The sequence below is a fragment of the Pteropus medius genome, unplaced genomic scaffold, assembly GCF_902729225.1.
Source record: "Pteropus medius unplaced genomic scaffold, Ma_sr-lr_union100, whole genome shotgun sequence".
NCBI classification, from domain to species: domain Eukaryota; kingdom Metazoa; phylum Chordata; class Mammalia; order Chiroptera; family Pteropodidae; genus Pteropus; species Pteropus medius.
The window spans coordinates 5376843-5399129 of NW_024354886.1; the positions used below are offsets into that span (position 1 = coordinate 5376843).

The following is a 22287-nucleotide window of genomic DNA, read 5'->3' on the forward strand; positions in this document are numbered from 1 at the left end:
GTCAGATGTGACCCTGACACCTCCTCCAACCTACATGCAAGAATCATGTGAGAGATAAAAATAACTGTCCGATTGCTTGTGGCAGCATTTGAGAAAGAGCTGGGAAATGAAAGTTGGAAAATTATGAAAAAGTAAAGTGATTTTAGTGAACTCTGTCTTGGGGGACCTTGCCTGTGAGGAATCTTTGTCTTTTTCAGCACTATGACTTTTAAGAACTGAAATCCTATTTCTTATTAAAGAAGAACCTTCTTTCTGCCTTCTAAGAAAACTGCTAAGTCTCAATTTTAAGAACTGGTAAATATATGAATATTTCTTTGCTTTTTACTATAGAATCATTAATATGATCACCTTAGAATTCTCACAAATAGATCCTCCTAAGTGTGAAAGAAACATTGAGACAAATAAAACTATTGTTAATTTCTACAACTTGAAGATTAATGAGAAGTGAAAATAAATGGCACTAAAATTTCAGTATACAGATGGCAGCATTATTTGATTTACACCAGACTTTATAAGAATGTGCATATTTCATAAAGAAAAATGTTTTATATTTTTCCCAACTGCCTCCAACACAGAATAAATCATAGATATTGTTTGTTGAATGCAAAAATTACTATTATTAAACAAGTTTTAAATAAATTATATTGAATTGTCGTATAATATTAAGTTGATTTGTGCCCTTAAAATTTGAAGACCATTTTCTTTTCTAAACTTTTGTTTTCTTTAAGATAAAAAAATTAATTGGAGAAAAACTGATAAAGAGAACTGTTTCTCCATTTTGCAGAAAAGTGAATGATGGCCTCTATGAACCTCTGTGAATCTTTCCTCACCCCCTCCAACCCAACCCAACCCAACCTTCGCTCTCCCCAAGCCTGACAGTTCTACTCCCAGTGACAAAGGCACAGGTGACACATCTCAGGAGTTGGTCTGAGCATGTTTGGGCTGCCTGGGATCAGAGTACAGAATTGGCTTTCCAGACGAGATTGGGCTGCCAGTCTGTCCCACTTGAATAGGCAGCTTCACTAGTTAATTCATGAAGTACAATCTAGCTAGTCTTGGTGGCTCAGGATGCAGTTATTTCTAAAAGTGTAGAGAAGCAATTTAAATAAGAAAAAGTGGACATTTCCATTCAAGTAGACCAAAAGCCACATAGAGACAGGAATTGGATGGAAAAAAGAATGGGAAAAGAAACAGGCACGTTGGCAAGAGAAAGAAATAGAATTCTTTGACAGATAATTCACAAAAATTAATTTCAAAATATAGCTCACCCAGGACTCTAGGCCTTTAAATTGACCTCTATTGTTTCTATTATTAAATATCTCTTATGAACTTTTAGAGTACTTATTATAAATTTTTGTTCATTCTGTACAAACTTATTGATCACCTACTGTATTTAGAAAGTATTTTTGCCTTAATTTTAAGTTTATTATACAAACAAGGCAGTAGTAATAGAAAACAAGTTACAGTATTCCCCAGGCATTTCCAGGGGGTCATTTTTCCCTCAGCTTTGACCCCTTCTGACCCTAGTGGAGACAGATATAAAAAACAAACACTTAAAAGAAATAGCCTGGCTCAAAACCAAGGTGGACATCACCTCCATTGATCAGAAACAGAGCAGAACTGCAGAACAGCACAGAAAAACTACATAACTGGCCTTGGGTAGCTAATGGTTAGACCCCTTGGAGTAAGAGAGAGCCCAAGTGCCCAATGGAAAGGACACTAGGAACTGAGACTTTCAGAAGATGTGGGCCTAGGAAGGGAGAGGACACAGATGCAATGCACAATAAATTATGGAGCCACACCACCCTCTTATTTAGTGGCTCTGTCTATAGTAGTCTCCATATCACCTTGGAGCAGGAGCTTAAAACTGTCAATTTAGGACCTGCCTCTGGAGAGCCTAGTGAAAGCTGCCTTATAAGTAGGCCCTTCACCAATTGGAACATGAATTTACTTCAGATTAAATGAATTTTATAACATGGCCTGATGACAAAGAAATATGTCCAGGTGTTCAAAAAGTAAGTAAAGAAATGACTTCTATTTTAAAAAGAACAAAATATGGAAACAAAGATGTACGTAATAGAAACAGGTATTTATGTAAAGAACAGATAGAAATGAAAAATATCAAATAAAAAACAGACTAGAGATAGGATAACGCTAGCCTAGATACTGTTTAAAAGGAAATCAATACATTGGAATAGACGAAAAATTTCACCTAGAATGCATCAGAAAGACACAGATCTAAAAAAAAATTAAATACCAAAGGGCTAATGGGAAATACAGAATACATACACAAAGGCCTAATCACTGTGTGAGGTTCTCACTCTCCCATCACGGTGTGTCCATCACTATGTTCTGTGCATCTCTGTCCATACTTGTCCCTGGCAGAATTAACAGTTTAATGTTTTTGTTGACCTATGCTTTACTAAACTCCTGCGGGTTGCTGAGCTCTGTTCTGGGCGTACTGTATACAGACATCCAACAACAATTCAGATGTGGGTCTCACTGTCCTGGATCTTTTGTTCTAGCCTATTCATCACTCTGTCTCTGGTATCTACAGTGTTATCTGGCTCAAATTAGGCATTCAGTCTTTTTATTTGTTGTGGAATAAGTTAATAAATGAGTGAAGTAATTCATGGCCTTGATTATCTGCTCTATTTGGCCAGCTTTGCAATGGAGAGAGAGACTGGGAGGAGATGAGAGGAATTCTCCCTCCCAAAGCACACCCTGCTCTTCTCAGGAAACACTGGTGTGACCGCCACCAAACTGGAGTCTGCCTGACTTGTGTCTTCTTGTTTATTATTTCTATCTTACAAACTGCTCAAGAAGATTCAGCACGAGACCAGCATTATAAACAATATCAATTTCTTTTTTTTTTTTTTCACTTTTCAGGCTGGAGTAAAGGGGACATTGGGAAGATTAGTCGGGATTTTTGAGGTAAGTCTGTTAAAATCTTTGGTGCGTTTGCAATCAATAACCAGATACATTTTTGTCTTAGTCCATTCAGGTTACTATAACAGAATACCACAAACTAGGAGACTTATAAATAATAGAAATTGTTTTCTCATGCTTCTGGAGGCTTGGAAGTCCAAGATCGAGGTGCCAGCAGATTCAGTGTCTGGTGGAATACCCGCTTCCTGGTTCATAGATAGCTGTTTCTGTCTGTGTTCTCTGATGGTGGCAGAGGGAAGGTTGCTCTCTAGGTCTGTTATAGGGAACTGATCCCATTCATGGAGATCAGCCCTCATCCCAAAGGCCCCACCTTGGGATTAGGGCACCATCACATTGGGGATTAGGGTAGCAACGAGTGAATTTTGGGGAGGACATAAATATTCAGTCCATTGCAGTCTTAATCTAGGAAAGATGCCATCTTTGTTTCACCAAGTTTTCAAAAACAAAGCAGCACCAGCAGAGAAAAGCTTGCTTTCTTTTTAAAATCCCATAGTTTCCTCCAAAAAGAATATTATTCATAAGTATTATTTATCCCATCCCTACCTTTCTTCCTTGTCTCCTAAGATGTAAGAAAAGGGTACATAAGTGTAGAGAAGAGCAAAAATAGAAGATAAGTAGCTAATGTGAAGGAGAGAGAAACAAGGAAATACACTGGGGTGGAGATTTGGAGGAAGGGTGAAAGAAGTGAGAAATTAGGGAATAAAGATGAGTGAGATTGGTAGGTAAAGGGGAGATGTGTGAGGTAATCAGCTTGCTTGCACTGATGATGCCCATCCACTGCTCTTTCTCCTTCTGGTGTCTCAGCTAGTTAAATTTACCTGGTGCCTTTTTCTTGAGAGGTCATGAACTTCCTTCTTACAGCATTCCCATGAAGTTGCTCTTAGGGGAAGGGGAGGGGACAAGAGAGTAAAGCTTTGCTTTTAGAAATGTAGCCAAAGAGCACACCCTCAAATGTAAATGTGGCATGTTTTAAATAGGCCGTCTGGTACTATTTCATGTTTGTTTGATTGTAGGACAATAAAAAGTAAAAGGAATCCTTGTGTCTAAGCTCCCTAGACATATGTATAAGGGTGTACCTCATTTAAGTAATCTCAGCTCTGTAAAGAAAAACTCTTCCTCTGTCCTTCTGTCTTTGCCCACAGAACCAGGAAAGGAAGCACAGAACATATGTCTATGTGCTCATTGTCACGGAAGTGCTGGAAGACTGGGAAGATTCAGTTAACATTGGTAAGTCATCCCAGACAGCCTCCAGAGAGCTCCCCATAACCAGCCCTTACCCCACCACAGGTTATTACTTAGAACCAGAAACAAGAGCCTGATAAGAAAAGAAATAATAGGATATGTTTAATAAAATAAGCATGTCCATTTTTGAACTTATGAAAGTTAGTATTTTGAAATATTTAAAAGGAAGCTGAAGTTGGGTGCATGGTCAACAAATAAAAACATGGCCCATAAAAATAAGAAATGTCTCTAAAGTCAGACTGGATTCTCCTCAGCAGATGCTGATCAAGGGCCTCAACAGTGCAAGGCCCACTGCTGGCCCTGAAACCCCAGGTAAGAGCAGAACCTTGGTGGATCTGGTGATGCTTACTCTTATTGTTAGAGAAAACTGTTGGTTTGATGGTATAAGCCCCTCTCCAGAGTCATTTAGTAGATGCAGAGTAGGGGGAGTAGTTCCCAGTTCTAACCATGTTACTCTTCAGGGGCTCCTAGCTTTTACTATTTTCCTTGATCTCGTAGATCACTGTTGGGTTTATATCTTTTGAACTAAAAATTGAAGAGATTTAATGGTTGGTTCATGCATTAATCTTTTACCTCTAAAGGAAAATATATTCTAGGTAAGTGTAATATTAATTTAACTTCTGTTATAAATTGAAACAAACAGAAATCACTTGCCAAAACCTCTCTCTTTATTGTTGGTATGTGCTTTCACCTCATACCCCTCACACTGCTGATCTGGGCATTTCATAGCCCTTCAGCATTTAATGGCTTTGTATCTGGTAAGAATGCAATATGCTTAAATAAGTAAATTCAGTAAGGATTTATTAAAAATAGACTGCTTGACAGCTGGTGCTGAGGTCTGAAAAGGAGACAGAGGTAAGTGTGGTGTGGCCCTATCCTCAGAGCACTCCGTCACGCAGGAATCACACACTGGTGGTATGATTTTTTAAGATCTCACTGCTCCAGTAGTATCCAAAAAGCCTTTCACCTTGTACTCTCATTTCTGAGAATTGATCCTAATGAAATAATCTAAAATATGAGGAATAAGCCTGAGCCTTCCTTCAGATGAGCCTTTTTCAGATGAAAAATTGGGTCTTAAATGTACAACTCAGGTACAGATGAATAAGTACATTCATCTGATGGAATGTTATGCAGCTGTTAAACACATACTTTGAAAGATATATACCATAGGAAAGTGCTTATGAAACAGTGTTGATGAATGAAAAAAGCAGGGTATAGAATTACACTAGTTGAAGCTACATTAACATAGGAATATGAAATTTAACAAAGATGTGATATTGGTTTTCTAAAGAATTGGCGATGACCAAGAAAAGGTAACATTTCTAGCAGGGGTGTGGTGAGACCAACGTTTTTACACACCCAAGCAGGATTAGGGATTGGTATAGCCTTCTTGGAAAGCCATTTGGCACTATATATTGTGAGTCCCCTAAAGTTCAACTGTTTCATCTACGGCCATACTACCCTGACCAAGCCCGATCCCATCTGATCTCGGAAGCTAAGCAAGGTCTGGCCTGGTTAGTACTTGGATGGGAGACCAACTAGGAAGACCAGGTGCTGTAGGTGTAAAAAATAAAGGATTGTAAGATGACAAGGTCCTTGCAGTCTGTGAGGTCAACCAAGGATTGCCTTGCCTAAAAAATAAAAAAATAAAAATAAAATTCAACTGTTTCATTCTTATACTCTCAATTCTAGGGATCTTTCTCTGGGAGGTTAAAAAAGAGAAAGAGAAAACAGATTTTTTACATTGTAGCATTATTTATAATAACTAAAATTGCAGGATATTGATGTTTAATGATAGGGAAATGATTAAATGAATGATAGTATGTCTGTGCTAGATGTTATGATGTAATGCACAGCCATTAAGTGTTATATTTTTATATAACATAGAAGAATGCTTAAGAAATAGTGTAAAGTAAAAAAGAAACTGACAATAATAGTAATAATAAAAAGCAAGCTCTTATAGCACATACTGTAGCCAGGTATTGGTCAAATACTTTACATATTAATCCTCACAATAGACTTTTGAGATAAGTACTATTTATTATCTCTGTAGATCAGGAAAATGGGACACAGAGAGGTTCAGTAACTTGCCCAAAGCTTCACAGCTCATTAGAGCCAGTGATGTGTTTGGAGCCCAGCATATTAGCTTCAGTATCTATGTTCCTAACCACAACACTCTATCAGAGCATTTCAGGATTTGGAGCACCTTAAAGCATGATCCCAGATGCAGTTGTTCAAATAGTGTCTTTTTCAATATGATGAAAGAAAAGCAAACACACTAAGGTGTTGAGAGTTGTCATTTCTGATTTATTAAATTACGAGTAATTATATTCTCTATACTTTCCTCTGTTTTCCCAATTTTAAACAACGATCTTTCATCATAAGAGAAAAAATGATAAAGGATTTTAGAATATGCATTAAGAGGAGGACCACATATGAGATGGATTGAATCCATAAATGATACCGTGGGTGTGAGTCGATAAGAGCTGAGCAGAGCTGTTGAGGGCAGGACAGTGTGGACATCACTCATTCATGGGGTCACCAGGAGTCAGAGCCGATTCAGTGGCACCTGATACACACATTTTAAAAAAGAAATAGACTTAAAAGTTAATAGTGATTGTGTTGAGATTATTTTTCCTCTTTGTAAAGTATTTTCTGTTCTATAGCTTTATCACTCATAAATTTTTTAAAATAAATAACTGATTACAAATCAGCCATCCAGGTAATTCTGGGAGCTTGATGTTCATGTTGATTTTTGCAGGAGATAGGGATACTGGCTGGACGTTAGGCACTTACATGCAAGCCCAGAAAGGCCCAGAGGCCCAGGAGCGCAAGAGGCAACCACTAGCAGTGGTTCTCTCTGGAGGGTGAATTTAATAGTTACTGTTCGTGCTTGAATTTTCAGATTTCTTACGTATATTTTGCATTAGGCATTTGTACAGTATTTGAAGCTTATAAAGTGTGCTTGCATTACTCTTAGAAAAAGAAAAAATAAGGAAAATATGTTTATAACACATATCTTTAAAATATTAAAAATCATTACTTTCATGTTTTCTTCTACATTTTCTCAAAAGTTTTAAGGTTAGAAACCTTTTGTTGCTTCCCCTTTGTACTGATTTCTTTTTCTCTCTGCCTCCACAGGAAGGAAGAGGGAGTGGTTTAAAATAGAAGATGCCATAAAAGTGCTGCAGTATCACAAACCGGTGCAGGCGTCGTATTTTGAAACATTGAGGCAAGGCTACTCAGCCAACAATGGCACCCCGGTCGTGACCACCACATACTCAGTTTCTGCTCAGAGCTCTATGCCAGGCATCAGATGACTGAAGACTTCCTGTAAGAGAAATGGAAATTGGAAATTAGACTGAAGTGCAGATCTTCCCTCTCACTCTTGCTCTTTTCACCTCTCTTCACAGGCCTCCTCTTTCAAATAAGGCATGACGGGCAGCAGAGGAAGGGTTTATTGATAATGTTCCTGTTTGGTGTTAAGTGATGGGGCTTTTTCTTCTCGTTTTTTTTGAGGGGGGTGGGGGTTGGGTATGTAATTTGTAAGTACTTTTGTGCATGATCTGTCCCTCCCTTTTCATACCTCTACAATTCTCTAAAAAGAGGCAGACAGCCTTCCCTTTGCCTTGGATTCTGAAGTATTCCTCTTTGTCTCATCCCATCCCTGGCCAGACATTTTTCTTTGATTTTTAATTTTTTTAAATTAAAAGCTACCAATATGAGATGAAAACTTTCAAGAATTTGTTCTGTAATGTGCTGTTCAGTCCGGTAGGTTGGTCAGTTTCACTGCAGAATACATTTATCTACACATTATATACTGGGCATATAATATGTAAATAAATGACTTTTAGAAGAAAAATTTAACAGTTTAAATTTTTTTCAAGGTTTTGTTTTGTTTTTTAAATTTGGGGTGTTTCTGAAATGGAGAGCCTCACAATTTACTTTTTAATTTTTCCTGCTAGTGTCTAGATAAGTCTTCCTGTCCTTTCTCTTTTCCCCAGTCATTGATGTAGTTATGTAAGGTAAAGGAAGAGTTTAGCTACCTTCCTAGTGCTCCCAGGACTCATAGCCTTCTCTTCGCAAGCTGTGTTTCCATGCCAAGAAAGAAACAGGAAGAAACCTATTTGCTTTTTTATTACCAAGCCAGGAGCAAATGGCCTCAGCTCAGATCTGGAGAAACAGTGATAGCAATTGAATTCCTCCCTTGTATGTTGACAATAGGGATTTGAACTGGATTCTTGGGATTACTATCTAAAAAACTGGAGCATCAAGCACTGTTTCTATCCTGCTAGTTTGGAATTTTTTCCATAATGCTACTTACTACCGACAACAGCCTCTCTCCTGTGCATACATGCCTTACAGTGTGCCGAACTAGATATTGTCCTTGTGCTCTGAAGCATCCAGCAGGTGCATCTGTACAGCCCTGTCCCCATCCTGGGTAACCTTGTTAAGTTCCTGAAAAGTACACGGGAGGAAAGTTCAGGTGTTTGCTGATCTTCGTAATGTTATATAGCTCTTGTAATTGCACCATGGAGCATGCTCAGAAATACTGAATTTGTCTCCCACTGGGATGTGAAAGGTCCATCTTCTGCTGAGAAGTGATATGGGAGAAGCTTAATCATTTACTAGAACAGCTACATAATGCATTAGCTCACTGCAAACTGTCTTGTTGGTTTTTAGTACAGGTTTCATGTTGGTTTCATTTGCCAATTGAGTTGTTTAGTTGAGAAGTAAGTAGAAAAGGGTCTTGAGATCTGGGGCTGTGACTGGGAGTGGAGGAGACACTGATCATTCCCTGGCTTGGGACAGGAGTTTGTTGCTGTACTCTTAGTGGCATCTCCTTTGTCAAAACATAGCCAAGATGTGAAATTAGAATCGTAGTTCTCCTTATTTAAAAATTCTAATAAATACTCAAATTTTGAAAAGCTTTTGCTCTTCCCTCCCACTAAAAGAAATGTATATATCTGGTAGGGCTTTGTCATTTAGTGTTCAACATTTTGGTGGACATCACTTGGTAAATTTAAATTTTCTTATCTATTCTTGGTTTGTGTCTTGTCTCCCACTCGTAAAACACAGAGCCAGAACAAGTGCTGGCAGTTTCCTTAGGATACCATTCTGTCTCTGGGAAAGGAATTCTAGCCCCAAGTAAGGGTCCCAGTGGATAGAAACAGCACCATGGGATTTGAGTCTAAATCCAACTCACTGTTCACATGTCCTACTTAAAAATGAACATACTGCTGCTTGTTGCCTGTTTAGAGCATTCTAAGGTTCCATTTAAATATATAAAGAAGATAAGTTCTAAGCACTAAGTGGAATCAAAAAAGCACATTCTTCCAAATAAATTCTACCTTTATGATACGGATTGAAAGTGCTTTGCAGGAAAACAGTACTCCTGACACGGGAACTGCAGTGTTAATAGTAATTTGTGCACTTTTTAATGATCTGAAGATGTTTTTACTGGGCTGGTGTAACAGTATACTACCCTACAAAGTCCAGTTTGGATTGTTGTTGGCATCTTTGAGTCAGGAAAGTGAATGATGCCAAGAAGTATTTTTTAGTGACATGAATGGATCCTATTAATGCAGTTAACTGGAAAGATTATGCTGATGCTTTCTTGACTGACAAAAAGAGGCTTTGTTCAATACCAGAATTGTTGAAACTGGTGATCTTTTCTGTTAAAATGGGATTCTGATGAACAGGAATTGATGTTTTTCCCTTCTTGTCACCATAAATACCTTGGCTACCTTTCCAGATGGATAGTCACAGCCCTTCTGTGACAGATTACTTAAACCCATAGTTGCAGTAAACTTTATATCTCCCCAAAGAAAACAAGGAGAAATGAAAGCACAGAAATTACCCTACTTTCAAAATATTTCATTGACACTGATTTACCATTAATTCTGCAAGTATTTATTCAGGCTTGACAGAAACAGGTTCCTGTGTTCAGGGAAGAAAGAAAGTCTCTCACAGTGAATTTGCACATCTCAGATTCTGGTTATTATTGGACCATCTATCAAAGTCCACCATCCTCAGGGCAGAGAAAGATAGCAACAGATTTTTTAAAATTAAAATTTCTATGTAGTTTATAAATTATAGCCATTGGGGAAACACCAGTGAGTTCATGTCATCTTTTTGGACCAGGACTTTTTCTGTGTGGGGGAGTGGGGAGGAGAGGAGAGAAGAGAAGACAGATAAGGGTCTGCCCTCGGGAGTTAGTCATTTTAGATTTTTTTGGAGCCCTCCAGAACAGTGCAGCCCATGAAACAGGAGTCTTGATTTTTCTTGTAGCAAACATAACAGGATGGAAACGTTTAATGAATTGACTGTGTTTTGTTCTTACAAGTATCTGTGGCCCCATCTGCCCTGCATGGAGAGGGCTGTCTCACAGAGAGGCCATCTGGAGGGATCAAAGAGTACGAAGGTATTACCCACTGTGAGGCCATGGAAAGCCAAGAAGGTGGCCTCCTGCAGGATTTCTACCTTCTGCATTGCGGCGTTGAGTGCTATGGAGCAGTGAGGCACTTATGGCCTTACTTCTCGTAAGGCCCCTGGGGACAGAGTGTGTCACTGCCCTCTGGGCGTGTTTCACAGCAGTTTTGTAGTCATATTGCTACATGGCAAAAAAATATTTTCTGTTTCGATGTTAAGAGTCGTAAAGTCTCCTAGACTTGCTTAGAAGAAAGAAGGCACCTTTTGTTTTTAGAAGAAAAAAGTTCCATGCAGAACCATTCTTCCTCTTTCTCTTTTCCTTTCTTTTCTCCATGTACAGTGCTCATTAGAGGCACCTTCTAAACCTCTTTAACCAGAAGATTAATCAGTCTTCTGGGTGCATTTCACATGTTGTACTTTACATATTTGTCATTTCCATCGCGTGTTGTATTAATGCCTTCGTTGGTCTCCCTACCTGATCTTTTTTCACAGCAGCTTAGCCCAAGCCACATTTTTGTAGTTCACAAAAAGGATTTAATAACCACAATGTGATTTTTGCCACGGCTCTGATTTTTTAATATTTCCGAAATGTTTTGTAAACCTATCCGAGTTGAGAGTAGATTTAGAATTAGAAGAAATGCCTGGAGAAATCACCACAGTGGCATGAATTTTTGCTTTAAGAGAAATGAAGTTTAGCTTTATTGACACTATACCTTCATCCTAGTCCCATCTGCATTTCAGAAAATAATCCACATTTTTATTTTTTAAAAAATGAGGACACACACTAGACAGTTAATTCATGCAGTTCTGGGGCAAGGAAATTATTTCATAGTGATTGAATAGTGCAGACGGCTCTTCTGGTTCTTATTCTTGAAGATAAAGAGGGCAAACAAGGTTCTGCAGTTCACGCCTCCCAGTTGAGGTGGCAGTCATTTCCTCAGAGCCCCACTGGGATAGGACCTCTTCCTCAAAGGGCGGGAAGGCTTCCAAGCAGTGCCTCTGTTCATCTTCGTGGCCTCAGCCTTGCTCCATCAGGGCACTCACCTCAATCGGAGTAGATGTCAAAGCACCCCAGAGTCAGTCTCTCTGCTCTAGGGTGAGCCTTGCAGCAGATCTCTCACCATCCAGAAGAGCTGTGTTTTTTTCCATGCCATTTAGGTGTCACCTAGAGCAGTGAGACATTTAAGATTTTTAGGTAAATGGTAAATTGGGAAGCATTGACTAAAATCCCTAAAAGATACTGTTGGCCTTAACATCAGGTTGACTTGAAATCACACAGGTCCTAGGGTCTTGGAGATTTTAGGCAGACACTCTTTTAGAATCCAGTAGCCTTCCACTCCTACAAGGGCAGTTTCACATTTTGACCACGTTCTTGCATTAGCTTATAACCTTTCAGGGATGTGAGAACGCTAATCAGGACATCTGAGAAAATGATACCCCTCACCTTCAGATTAATCAAATAATGTGTCCTCTTAAGTCCCCTTAAAATTTAATAAATAAAAAGAGAATCGCATTTGTTGATTTGGACAGATTCCTTGAGTTGAGGTTAGCAGTCACATGATTTTACAGAGCCTTGCATTATGAAGCTTTCTAAGAAAAAAAGGCATGTTTCTCTCATAAAACTTTGTAGTGATAATTTGGCGACCTTGAGCTTGTCTTAGAAAATGAGACTGTCCACGCAAGTCGTGCTCAAAGGGAAGCCATACAAACTTAATTCAGCACACCAAGAGGGACTCTGCTAAAGAAGGAAGTGCTTTTGGCTAAAAAAAGTAAGATTGATATCTAAAAGGCGGAGGGTCATTGCTTCTGTGCCTCCAGCAGTCAGTTGTTTAATGAATTACTCTATGTTTCCTTTGGTTTACATTCCTAGTTCTTAACCCCGCACAGGGGCCACTAGAACACCAAAAAAGGCATTTAAAACCCTGGAGATAGGCTTTAAAAGATACAAAAACTGCAGCATTGTCATTTTCCAGGTTCATCACCATTTTGATGTGCTACCCATTCTTCTACCACCATTTCAGCCAGGCCGGATGTGAAATTTTTATTAACCATTGACTTGGGAAACATAAATTCTGCTTCTGGAACAGTTACCTACTAAATTGCTTACCATCTGCGGGTTGTGCCTTTCAGAGAACATCTCAACAGTACAGTAAAATCACTCTTCTAGGCTTGAGGTCCCCATCAGGCATTTAGATCAAAATTCTGAGTCTTTGGAACTCCTTAGGAAAAAAGCAAGATGCCTCATTCCCGATACTGGTCCTTGAGACTGTATTCCCCTCTCTGTAGTATGGGATGCAGTGGCCCACCTTCAGGAAATCATTTTTCCTATGGGATTTCCTATAAATCCCTACAGAAGTCATACTGATAGGAGCTGGTCTTTCTGAGCATTTTTGTGCTGAATTGAAATGTTAACCTAAAGCAGCAGCAGTTCCACGTAGCCTCTTTTACCTCTTTATTGTCCTTTTGGGAAAAAATAACTTTTCAGGCTCAATTATAAATGACCAAAGATGACATCTAGTTTTGGTTACTTGATTTCAGCAGGATAATAGATGTGACTTATTCCAGAGAAGTTAGAGGCTGCTTATGAAGACACCCAGTAACCAAAACAATGGATCTGCTTCACAGAGAGCCTCTACCTGGGGCAGATCTGAAATTAGGTCTTAGAGAGCTTCCCAAGTGCTAAAGGGAAGGGAGGACCTAAAGGGTCTTTGCGCAGGGAGCAGGCAGTGCTGTTCCTCCCAAGAACAGAGGAGTTCTGAAGGAAAAGACAGGCATCTAAGCTACAGCGCACAGACACAACCCTGCCCTTTCGCCACATGGCTGTGAGCATTTCTGTTCAGGATTCAAGGGGACTGTCCCTTCCAAAATCTAATTCGCTTCAGGTGTTTTGTTTAACCTTTGAGAAGCTCACCCTTTCACTTCCACCTGTTAATGGACCTACATAGATTTCTTGCTCAGGGCACAGATGCATGAGTGAGTCCAGGGCCCAGTGACATAGTGTTGCATTTAGTATTTAAACAGTTGGTCCACTCTGTTGTAAAAGAAATACAGTATGTGGTGCAGTTTTGTGAATGTCAGTTCTGTTTTTATTGTTTTGTGGTCTGAAAATATATTCAAACTGGTTAATAATCAAAAGATTGGTTAGAAAAAGTAAAATTTCAGTTAGTGCATCTAAAGAAAGATAACTACCAGTTTGCCATGTGCTTAAGGAAATCAGGAGAATTTGAGGCTGTTGGGAGCTGTTGTAAAAGTAACGAGTGTCTCCGGCCTACCAAGTGTATTATTCCTCAGAGAGAGAAAGCGGAAGCCCAGTAGTAGCCTTTTCATACTTGCCAGCCCAGCCTTTATTTCAAGGACCTTGTCTCCCATCCAATCCAGTAACGTTAGTAAGGGATGGGCTCTGAAGAGTCAGCAAAGCCCCAGCCTTGTTTGTTCAGCTGCAGAGTGTGGTCTCCAAATGGCATAAGGTTTAAGGTGTTTCCTCCCTATGACCACCTCCACTCCACTCGTCTACCACTGGCAGCAGAAAGGTTAAAATCATTCCAGTTCTACAGCAGATAAACTAGATGTGCTTCCTCCCCGGTCACAAGTGTATTGCCCAGATGTAGTCTACCTTTGGCCAAGTCCAACAGATATTTCCAGGGAACCACTTGGATTGAGGGAAAGTAGCCAAGATGTATTGAGTTTAACTTCTTCCAAAAGACAGAAGTTCTTCCTTCTTAGTGCTCATACATTTTAGCTGAGGCTTAAGTGGCCAAGTCTAGTAATGTCTTCAGATCTGAGACAGAGAGCCAGGGGCCCACTCATCCAAGGATCCCTTGGGGATCACACAGGCTCAAGCTAGACTTCTGTTCTCACCAGAACTCTGCTGCTGTCCTCTTACATCAGGATCACTCAGAAAAGCAAACAACTTAGCCTTCCCATCATAGGTCACCTAGCTCCTTGACCATTCTATGGAGTGAGTGTATGTATCACCTGCTTAGACAATGTGTTTCATATTTGTAGGAAGTATAGAAAGTAGAACCACCAATGGGCTGAGTACTCACATCCTTGGAGAGATTGGCAGAAATAACCCTGAATGAACTCAACAAAACTGGGAGCCCGAGGAACAGCACTTATATGGGAAGAGGGGTTGGTTATGGTCATTTAACCTCTTGGGACCTGGTGCTGCGTTATGAAATGGGTTTGGAATGGTATTGCCTTTACCCCAATCCAAATGCACTCCAGGACTTAAGTTCCACCCTATGGGTACATGGCCTTGTTTTCCTTTTTTTGTTTGTTTCCCTCCAAAATAGCCTTGCTTGGTATTGCATGGAAAATCAAGTTGACCTTCCTACCCACTTGGGCCACCTGCCCAAGCCTGGCCTCTTCCCCAGTATCTTCACAGCACTCCCAAGGAAGAGCATCTCAGTGCTTCGTAGGCACTGAGAGGAGTGGAACTTAGTCCAGAGAAAGCAGAAGGAAACTGAGTTTTCACGTTTCCTTTTCTCAAGAAGGATGTTCAGGCTTCCTTCACACTTCTCTTTCTCATGAGTACAGTTGGATTGAAGAGGAGGGCTGAAAAGAAAGGGGAACGGGGTCCAACTCTAGTTTTGGGCCCGAGACAGGTGCATAGCAGATATGAGTTCCACTTTCCCCTTTTAATAGCAGGCCAGCCATATGTAACCATTCCCAGTTTTTACTAAAGCATCTGCTTACGTGGTGCCAGCAACAGAGGACAGACAGACCCCTCCCCCATGGTTTAGGTAGAGCTTTGGTACTACCCCTGAAATTCTACCACCCCCACATCCCACTTCTTTTTGTACAAACAGATGCTTAAACCTGTGAGCATGCTATTCCATTCTTTGTGTTAGTTTCCCTCCATTTGAGCTGTGTGGGAGGGAAGGGCTTTGGGATTGTAGGTTGTAATCTTGTGCCAACCAATAAAACCAGTATTTCACACACATTCCTGCTTAGTGTCTGGTCTCTTCTTTCTAGAGGTTTTCCTTGGGTCTTCTGCATCAGACTCGATTTTACCCCCACTCTCTGCTGGGTTCTTGGGAGTTGCTCCAGAAGTCATAGGTGGTCCCATGGAGATTTGCTGTTCAGGGAGTTCGAGTAAGGGGTAAATTAGAGAAGCCTGTAGCAGGCAGTGAAGTGTGAATCAGTGTTATGTTTTCTCTTGCCATCACTGCTACAAGGTTCCCAGGAAGATCCCTGGGCAGACTGTTAGTGCCCGGTGCTAAGGAGAGGGCCTGCCCTCAGCCAGGGAAGCTTTCCTAGGAGCCCAAAGGAGCATGAGGGCACAGAGGTGAGCCACATCCAAGATAACAACGGAGCACAGCAAGAAGTTGCTTTCCTGTGTGGAAGCAGAAGGTGGGCATGGCGGAGTCAAGAGGGCTAGAGGGGTATTTTGGAGATGAATAGTAGTAGAACTTGCAAGCAGAGGAGAACAGGCAAGGCATCATCAGTGAGAGAGCAACATTAAGTGAGCTGTATTCCCCAGGCCCAAAGATGAAGAGCATTTTGAGCTATAATGAAAAGTAAAGCATGATGAGGTTAAATTATGGAAGACCACAAAATTTAGGCCAAGGAGTTTGGCTTCACACATGTGAAGCATTCTTGAATAAGGCAGTCATATAATATCAGCCATATTTGAGGAAGAGGTGGACTCAGTGGGTGGACCTAAGGATGAAGAGGGGGAGATAAAAGTAAGAATAAGCAGCATATCACAATCAGATAAATGTGTTCGTCCACTGAGGCAGGCTGGCCTCTTGGGGGCTCTGTTGGCATGGCCAAGTTTTGTAAGCCAAGAAACCTGATATAGTCAGTGTACCCAGAACGTCACTACTAGGACGAGACTCGCGTGACCCTAACTCCAACTGAGAAGTGTGTGCCTGGTTGACAGCTCGTTTATGTGATGATGAATGTCAAACCAGATTACTTGGTTAGTGTACCAGCTGTCTGAGTAGTCAAAAATAGGCAGAAAGTTGGTTACTGAACAATAATAGCCTGATGACTTCATTCCACTGCAGGGCAAATTTCCTATCAACTGGTCAGGATACTCTTTTCCCATAAAATTCTAATTCTGCTGACCTCCTTTGTCCATATTATGATGATTACCCCTTCTTCTATCAAAAGATTCTTTGGCCAGATTTAGAGTGTATAATGAAGTTATGAGCTTATGAATGCGAATGCAACTGATATACTTAGGAAGCCAACAAATAGCCACCTGTACCGGGACCTAGGGTTCTGGAAACTACATTCACCTATGTCAGATAATGATGGGCCATTCTGCAGGTGGCCCATCAGAGGGAAGAGGGGAGAGGGATTGAGAGAAGCTGAGCATAGTGTCCAAAGGACACTAACGCAGTTCTAACATTGCCGGGACCAGCAATTGCATTGCACTTTCTATGCCCTTTGTTTTGCTGGGTGGCAACTCTGACCATCCAAGCCAGATGTGAGATTCCTGCTCATCCCCCAGTCAGTCTGTCACCCATCCTTTCCAGAGACTCGATAATCATGCCCAAGAAAGCTTGGTGTTATAAACCATGGACTTGTTTGCTTTCTGGTTTCAGACACACTTGAGGTGTGAAAGGTTTATTTTATCTCCTTGAACTTGTGACACCCAGCTAACCTCTAAAGATGCAGCCATGAGGCTCCATGTTCAATGTCCTGAATACCAGCAATGAGCTAAACCCAGGACACTCAGTCCTCACAGTGGCACCTGCTGGGATGACACATAGCATGAAATGGGAGAGATGACAGCCTGGGGAGGTAAGCCATTGGAAGTGGAGTGAGAGGATGATGGAGAGAGCTGAGGCAGGAGGACGATGGAAGGGTGAGATGGAGTACAAGATTCAGAAAGAGGAGGAGGAACAATCATTCATCAAAAGGCTGCTTGCTATCATGGAAGCTGTGAACATTGGAATTAGACCAGGATTCAGGTCTCAGCTCAGTTGTCAGTACGCTCTGTGATCTTAGACAAGTCATCATCCCTGTTCCTTCCTATTCAGTGGGAGAGAAGTCTACTTTGGGATTGTGAGTATTCATTCAGTAAAGGAGGGTATGGGATAGCAGAGTCGGTGTGTGATCATTAAATGGTGGCTGAGAGTGAACATCTGTTTGGGAAATGCTAAGGGCTATGCTAAGTTCACTAAGACAAGTCACAACAGACACAAACGATCACAATGCAAAGTGACAAATGTAATCAACTGAGGGACCATCAGGATTCATGAACGATGAAGGAATTCTCAGCCAAGGAGATAGCGTGTGCAAGGTCAAGGTGCTGCAATTGGGTAACAGCGAGTTTGCTGGGGCTGGAACGTGACAGTGATAGTGAGCAGGGAGATGGGAGAGGCAGGAGGTGTCACAGGAAAGATCAGCTGGGGTCCAGTGGCTTGGCGGGCTATTTGAACTTTACTCCGCATGACTGGGAAGCCAAAAAGGTTTTAAAACAGAGCAGTGACTGAATCTGGGCATTTGGGGAAGATGATACTACTGCCTACTGAGTGCTTTTTGTGTTCTAGGCCTTTAATGCCAGAAAGTGCGTCCACTGCTTTACATTCGGTCTTTGGAGTTCTGTAAAACATAGGACCTGGGGTCATCACCATTGTGTGGTAAAGGAAATGGAGGCTTAGGAAAGCGAACTACTTTTTAAAGGAATTGGGCAGACTAATTTTTAAAACCATACGGTAAAGTGCCAAAGATGTCTAAGACAATTTTGAAAAACTACAAGGGAAAACACGACTAAAAGGGAAGTCCCGTGTTCTATCAGTATCAAGACTTAATATAAAGATACAGTAACTAAAACAACTTGATAAATGAGAATAACTAGATAGAGAAATAAATTAAGAAATAGAACAGAGGAGACCAAGAACCAGACCTACGCATATGTGGGAATATGGTAAGAGACAGAGGAAACATGCACCTGAATGCAGAAAGGATGGGTTACTCGATAAATAGTAGAGAAACAAATGACTACCGAATGGAAAAAATAAAATTAGATTCCTACCTCACACCATAAATGAAAATAAATTCACAAGTGTGTAAAATGAGTCATAAAACTTTTAGAAGAAAACATAGAAGTTAAGTAATATATCCTAGGTCACAAAGGTTATAAACAAAAACTATAGTCAAACCTGAGAGGTCTGATACCAGACCTCTTGCCCACTCAGTAGTGCTGTCTCTTGGTCACTTTAGAGTGTAAGGTGAACCAGAGCAAGTGGAAATTGAAGGTAGGAAGGTGGTGAATGAAGGCTGAATTTGCATCTGGTCCCCAAACACCTCCCATGAAGGGTTGCTGGGGAGGCAGAGGGAGGGACTTACTCATTATATCACCATAACTCAGTCAACAGGTTGGGCACTGATGACGTACCAAGACACTACCAGGTGTGTGTGTGAGAGATACCAGCAGGACCTCAACAAACATTTACTGAGGGTATATGGATGATCATGGCACTTGGATAGGTGTGAAGAGGATAAAAATAAGGCAATAGCGGTGAATCATTGCATGGTGAGACTGGAAGCATTTTAGGGGTTATTTAGTCCAATTCTCTCATTTTACAGACTGGGAAATAGGCACAGTGAGAAGGGACTTCTCCAGTGTTCTGGTTTGGAATCCTGAGGAAAGAATACAGATCTCGACATGTTGTAAATAGCCAGCTCCTCTGTCTCTGTTGACATAAAAATCTTTTTATTTATTTATTTATTTAATTATTATTATTATTTATGCCTACAGCGTCTGGTCTTCCTAGGTGGTCTCCCATCCAAGTACTAACCAGGCCCGACCCCGTTTAGCTTCTGAGATCAGACATTGGGCTTGTTCAGAGTGGCAAGGCCATAGACCATGGATCGTGGCTCCACTGGGGTGCGAACCCAGGACCTTCTGCGTGTAAAGCAGATGTGCTAACCGCTACACTGTGGAACCATGTCCAAAATCTTTTTAAATATGGTTATCCTGGCCACCAAACTCTATCCAGCCAGTGCCAGGTCTAACCCCATATCCATCACTTCATCACTCACTCATTCATCATTCTTTACTCCATGTTTCTTGTCCCCATGTTCTTCCCCTGCAGCCTCCCTTCATAATCCCAATCTTGAATTATTCCATCTATTCCTATCCCCTCCTATGCAAGAGCTGAGCCTGCCCAGAGAAAACCATAAGCTGTGGAGTCACCACCGGTCCATGCCTGCCCTCCAATGAGCCTCCAGTGCCACCCATCAATGGCCAGTGACTGCAACATTGACAAGTCCGAAGGCTACTTGCCTTATTTGACTTCACTGACCCTTCCCTCCCACCATGGTGTCCCTGACAACACTTCTAGTTCTTTTCCTACCCATAGCTTTCAGAGTAAACTTCCAACTCCTTAGATTAGTATCCAATATCTTTTGTGATTTGGCCCCTGCTCACCTCTGCAGACTCATTTCTTGCCACCTGCCTTGCCCTTATTTTCTCTGGCCTCATAGAACTTTTTGCATTTCAAATGCATCGTACACCACTACACTGCTTCATAATTCACATGGGCTGTGTCCTCCTTTGGGAAAGATCTCCAAGATCCTCTTCCTTAGATGGCACCGTATGACTCTTGTACATGCCCCCATTGTGAATGCACCTTCTCAAGGCTGGGAGAACCTCTGTTCTTGGTATCCAGCTGAGTGATTCCGAGCAGGTACCTAGGAAATGTAGGTGGAGGAAGCAAAGCGCCAGATGGCATTTGGGGAATGTCTACAGCACAGGGAATGTATACCTAGTATCACCCTGTCCTCTCAAAACTCCCCCCCACAACACCCCTCTACTTTCTCCCAAACCTGGAAGCAAATATGAGACTGCCCCCAGGGATATGGGGAGGGAGAAGTTTGAACAGGTGGAGAGGGACGGGGCACACCATAGTAAACAGGCTCTTCCCTTTGGGGTCAGGGTGATGTTCAACCACCGGGCCACCCATGGACCCATCAGGACAAATACCTGATGGAAGCCTGTCCTCGGAGGCCCCTTCTCCAGCTTTCTCTTTCTGCCTTGAGTTTGGGGGTGAGAGGGGCAGAAGGGAAGGTGCTTCTTCAGGAAGAAGACCTGTTCCTGCTACTGCCCTTTGTCTCTCAGCCCAGGATCCTGTGAATTTTTCCAGGCCTAGGGGAGGAGCTAACGGCAGGCCTAGGGCAGGATCACTTCCTGCAGGGCCTACATCTGAGACTGGCATGGGAAGCCAAGTTGGGGGTGAGACTAGAGAAGGGAGGGGCAGTGATAGGGATTTGCAGTTTCGGGGGTGGAGTCGAGAGGAATTTGTTTTACTTGGAGGGAACCTGATCTGAGAAAGTTGAGTGGGCCAGTTATAAGAGCTAACATTTGACTAATGCTTTCCAGTTTCCAAAGTACTTTCCTATCAGTTCAGACAATGCCTTAAACACCTATACTGCCTGTATAGGGCCAGGGGCAGGGCCCTGACCTCTACATCTACCCAGAGATGCAAGTACTTTGATCCTCATCTCATTGTTGAGGGAGCCGAAGCCTGGAGGAGACTGGAGGACAAGGGGAAAAATAGTTTGGGTATGAGTCAGGTTCAGAAGGTGAAGGAAACTGGGGGGAAGTAAATACCATGTTAGGCCTGCATTTTGTCCAGATTCTCTTTTTGGCATACAGCTGTTTATAGCATTCTCTTATAATCCTTGAAATTCCGTAAAGGCAATAGTGATGTACCAGCTTCCATTGATGATTTTAGTTATTTGCCATCTATTTTTTTTTTTTAGTCTAACTAAAGTTTTGTCAATTTTATTATCTTTTCAAAGAACCAACTTTTTGTTTTGTTGGTTCTCTCTATTGCTTTGGGTTTTTTCCCCTTCTTTTTCCCCTATCTTTTCTCTAACCTTTATTATTCCTTCTGCTGACTTTAGGGCTAGTTTGCTCTTCTTTCTCTGGTTCCTTAAGGTATAGAGTCAGATTGTTGATTTGAGATCCTCTATAAATTTCTCACCAAGTACTGCTTTTACTACTCCCATAAGTTTTGGTATGTCTTAATTTATCTTAAAGTATTTTCTAATTTCCCTAGTCGCTTCTTCTTTGACCCATTAGTTTTTCAAGAGTGTGTAATTTTCCTGTTATTAGTTTCTAGCTTCATTCCACTGTGGTCAGAGAAGATACTTCATATGGTTTCAATCCTTTTAAATTTACTGAGATTCCTTTTATGGCCTAGCATCTATATTAATAAGAGGTATTTATTTACCTGTAGCTTTTTCTTTTATGTCTTTGTCTGGCTTTGGTATCAGAGCAATGCTGAGTTCAAATGAATTCAAAAGTGTTCCTTTCTTTTCAGTTTTTTGGAAGAGTTTGAGAAGGATTTGTGTTAATTCTCCTTTAGATATTTGGTAGAATTCACCAGTGAAGCCATCTGATCCTGGGCTTTTCTTTGTTAGGAGGTTTTTTTTAATCTAATAAAATATGTTTTGTGACCTAATGTATGATCTATCCTGGAGAATGTTCCATGTGTACTTAAGAATAATGTATATTGTTGTTGGGTGGAGTGTGCTGTATGTCTGCTGGGTCAGGTTGGTTTAGAGTGTTTTTCAAGTACTCTATTTCCTTATCGATCTTCTGTATAGGATATTCTATCCATTATTGAAAGTAGGGTATCGAAGTGTCCAACTATTATTCCAGAGTTGTCTATTTCTACCTTCAATTCTTTCAATGTT

At 41.1% G+C, this 22287-nt stretch overlaps 1 protein-coding gene and 1 non-coding gene across 3 annotated transcripts in view; both read left to right on the forward strand.

Moving 5' to 3' along the window:
• NUDT3 (nudix hydrolase 3) overlaps positions 1-15568 on the forward strand; it is a 99732-nt gene extending 84164 nt beyond the window's left edge. The window contains exons 4-7 of one of the 2 annotated variants that reach the window (XM_039856164.1): positions 2890-2934; positions 4092-4176; positions 7333-7524; positions 10538-15568. In XM_039856164.1, coding sequence (XP_039712098.1) covers positions 2890-2934; positions 4092-4176; positions 7333-7511 — 309 coding nt within the window. In that variant the 3' untranslated portion in view covers positions 7512-7524; positions 10538-15568. Of the gene's footprint in view, positions 1-2889; positions 2935-4091; positions 4177-7332; positions 8054-10537 lie in introns of those variants that run through there. The other variant, XM_039856165.1, reaches the window with a different exon arrangement.
• LOC120597770 (5S ribosomal RNA) lies at positions 5636-5754 on the forward strand. Its single transcript, XR_005651450.1, has one exon. It is a non-coding gene; the product is annotated as a 5S ribosomal RNA (ribosomal RNA).
• Positions 15569-22287: the final 6719 nt, after the last annotated feature.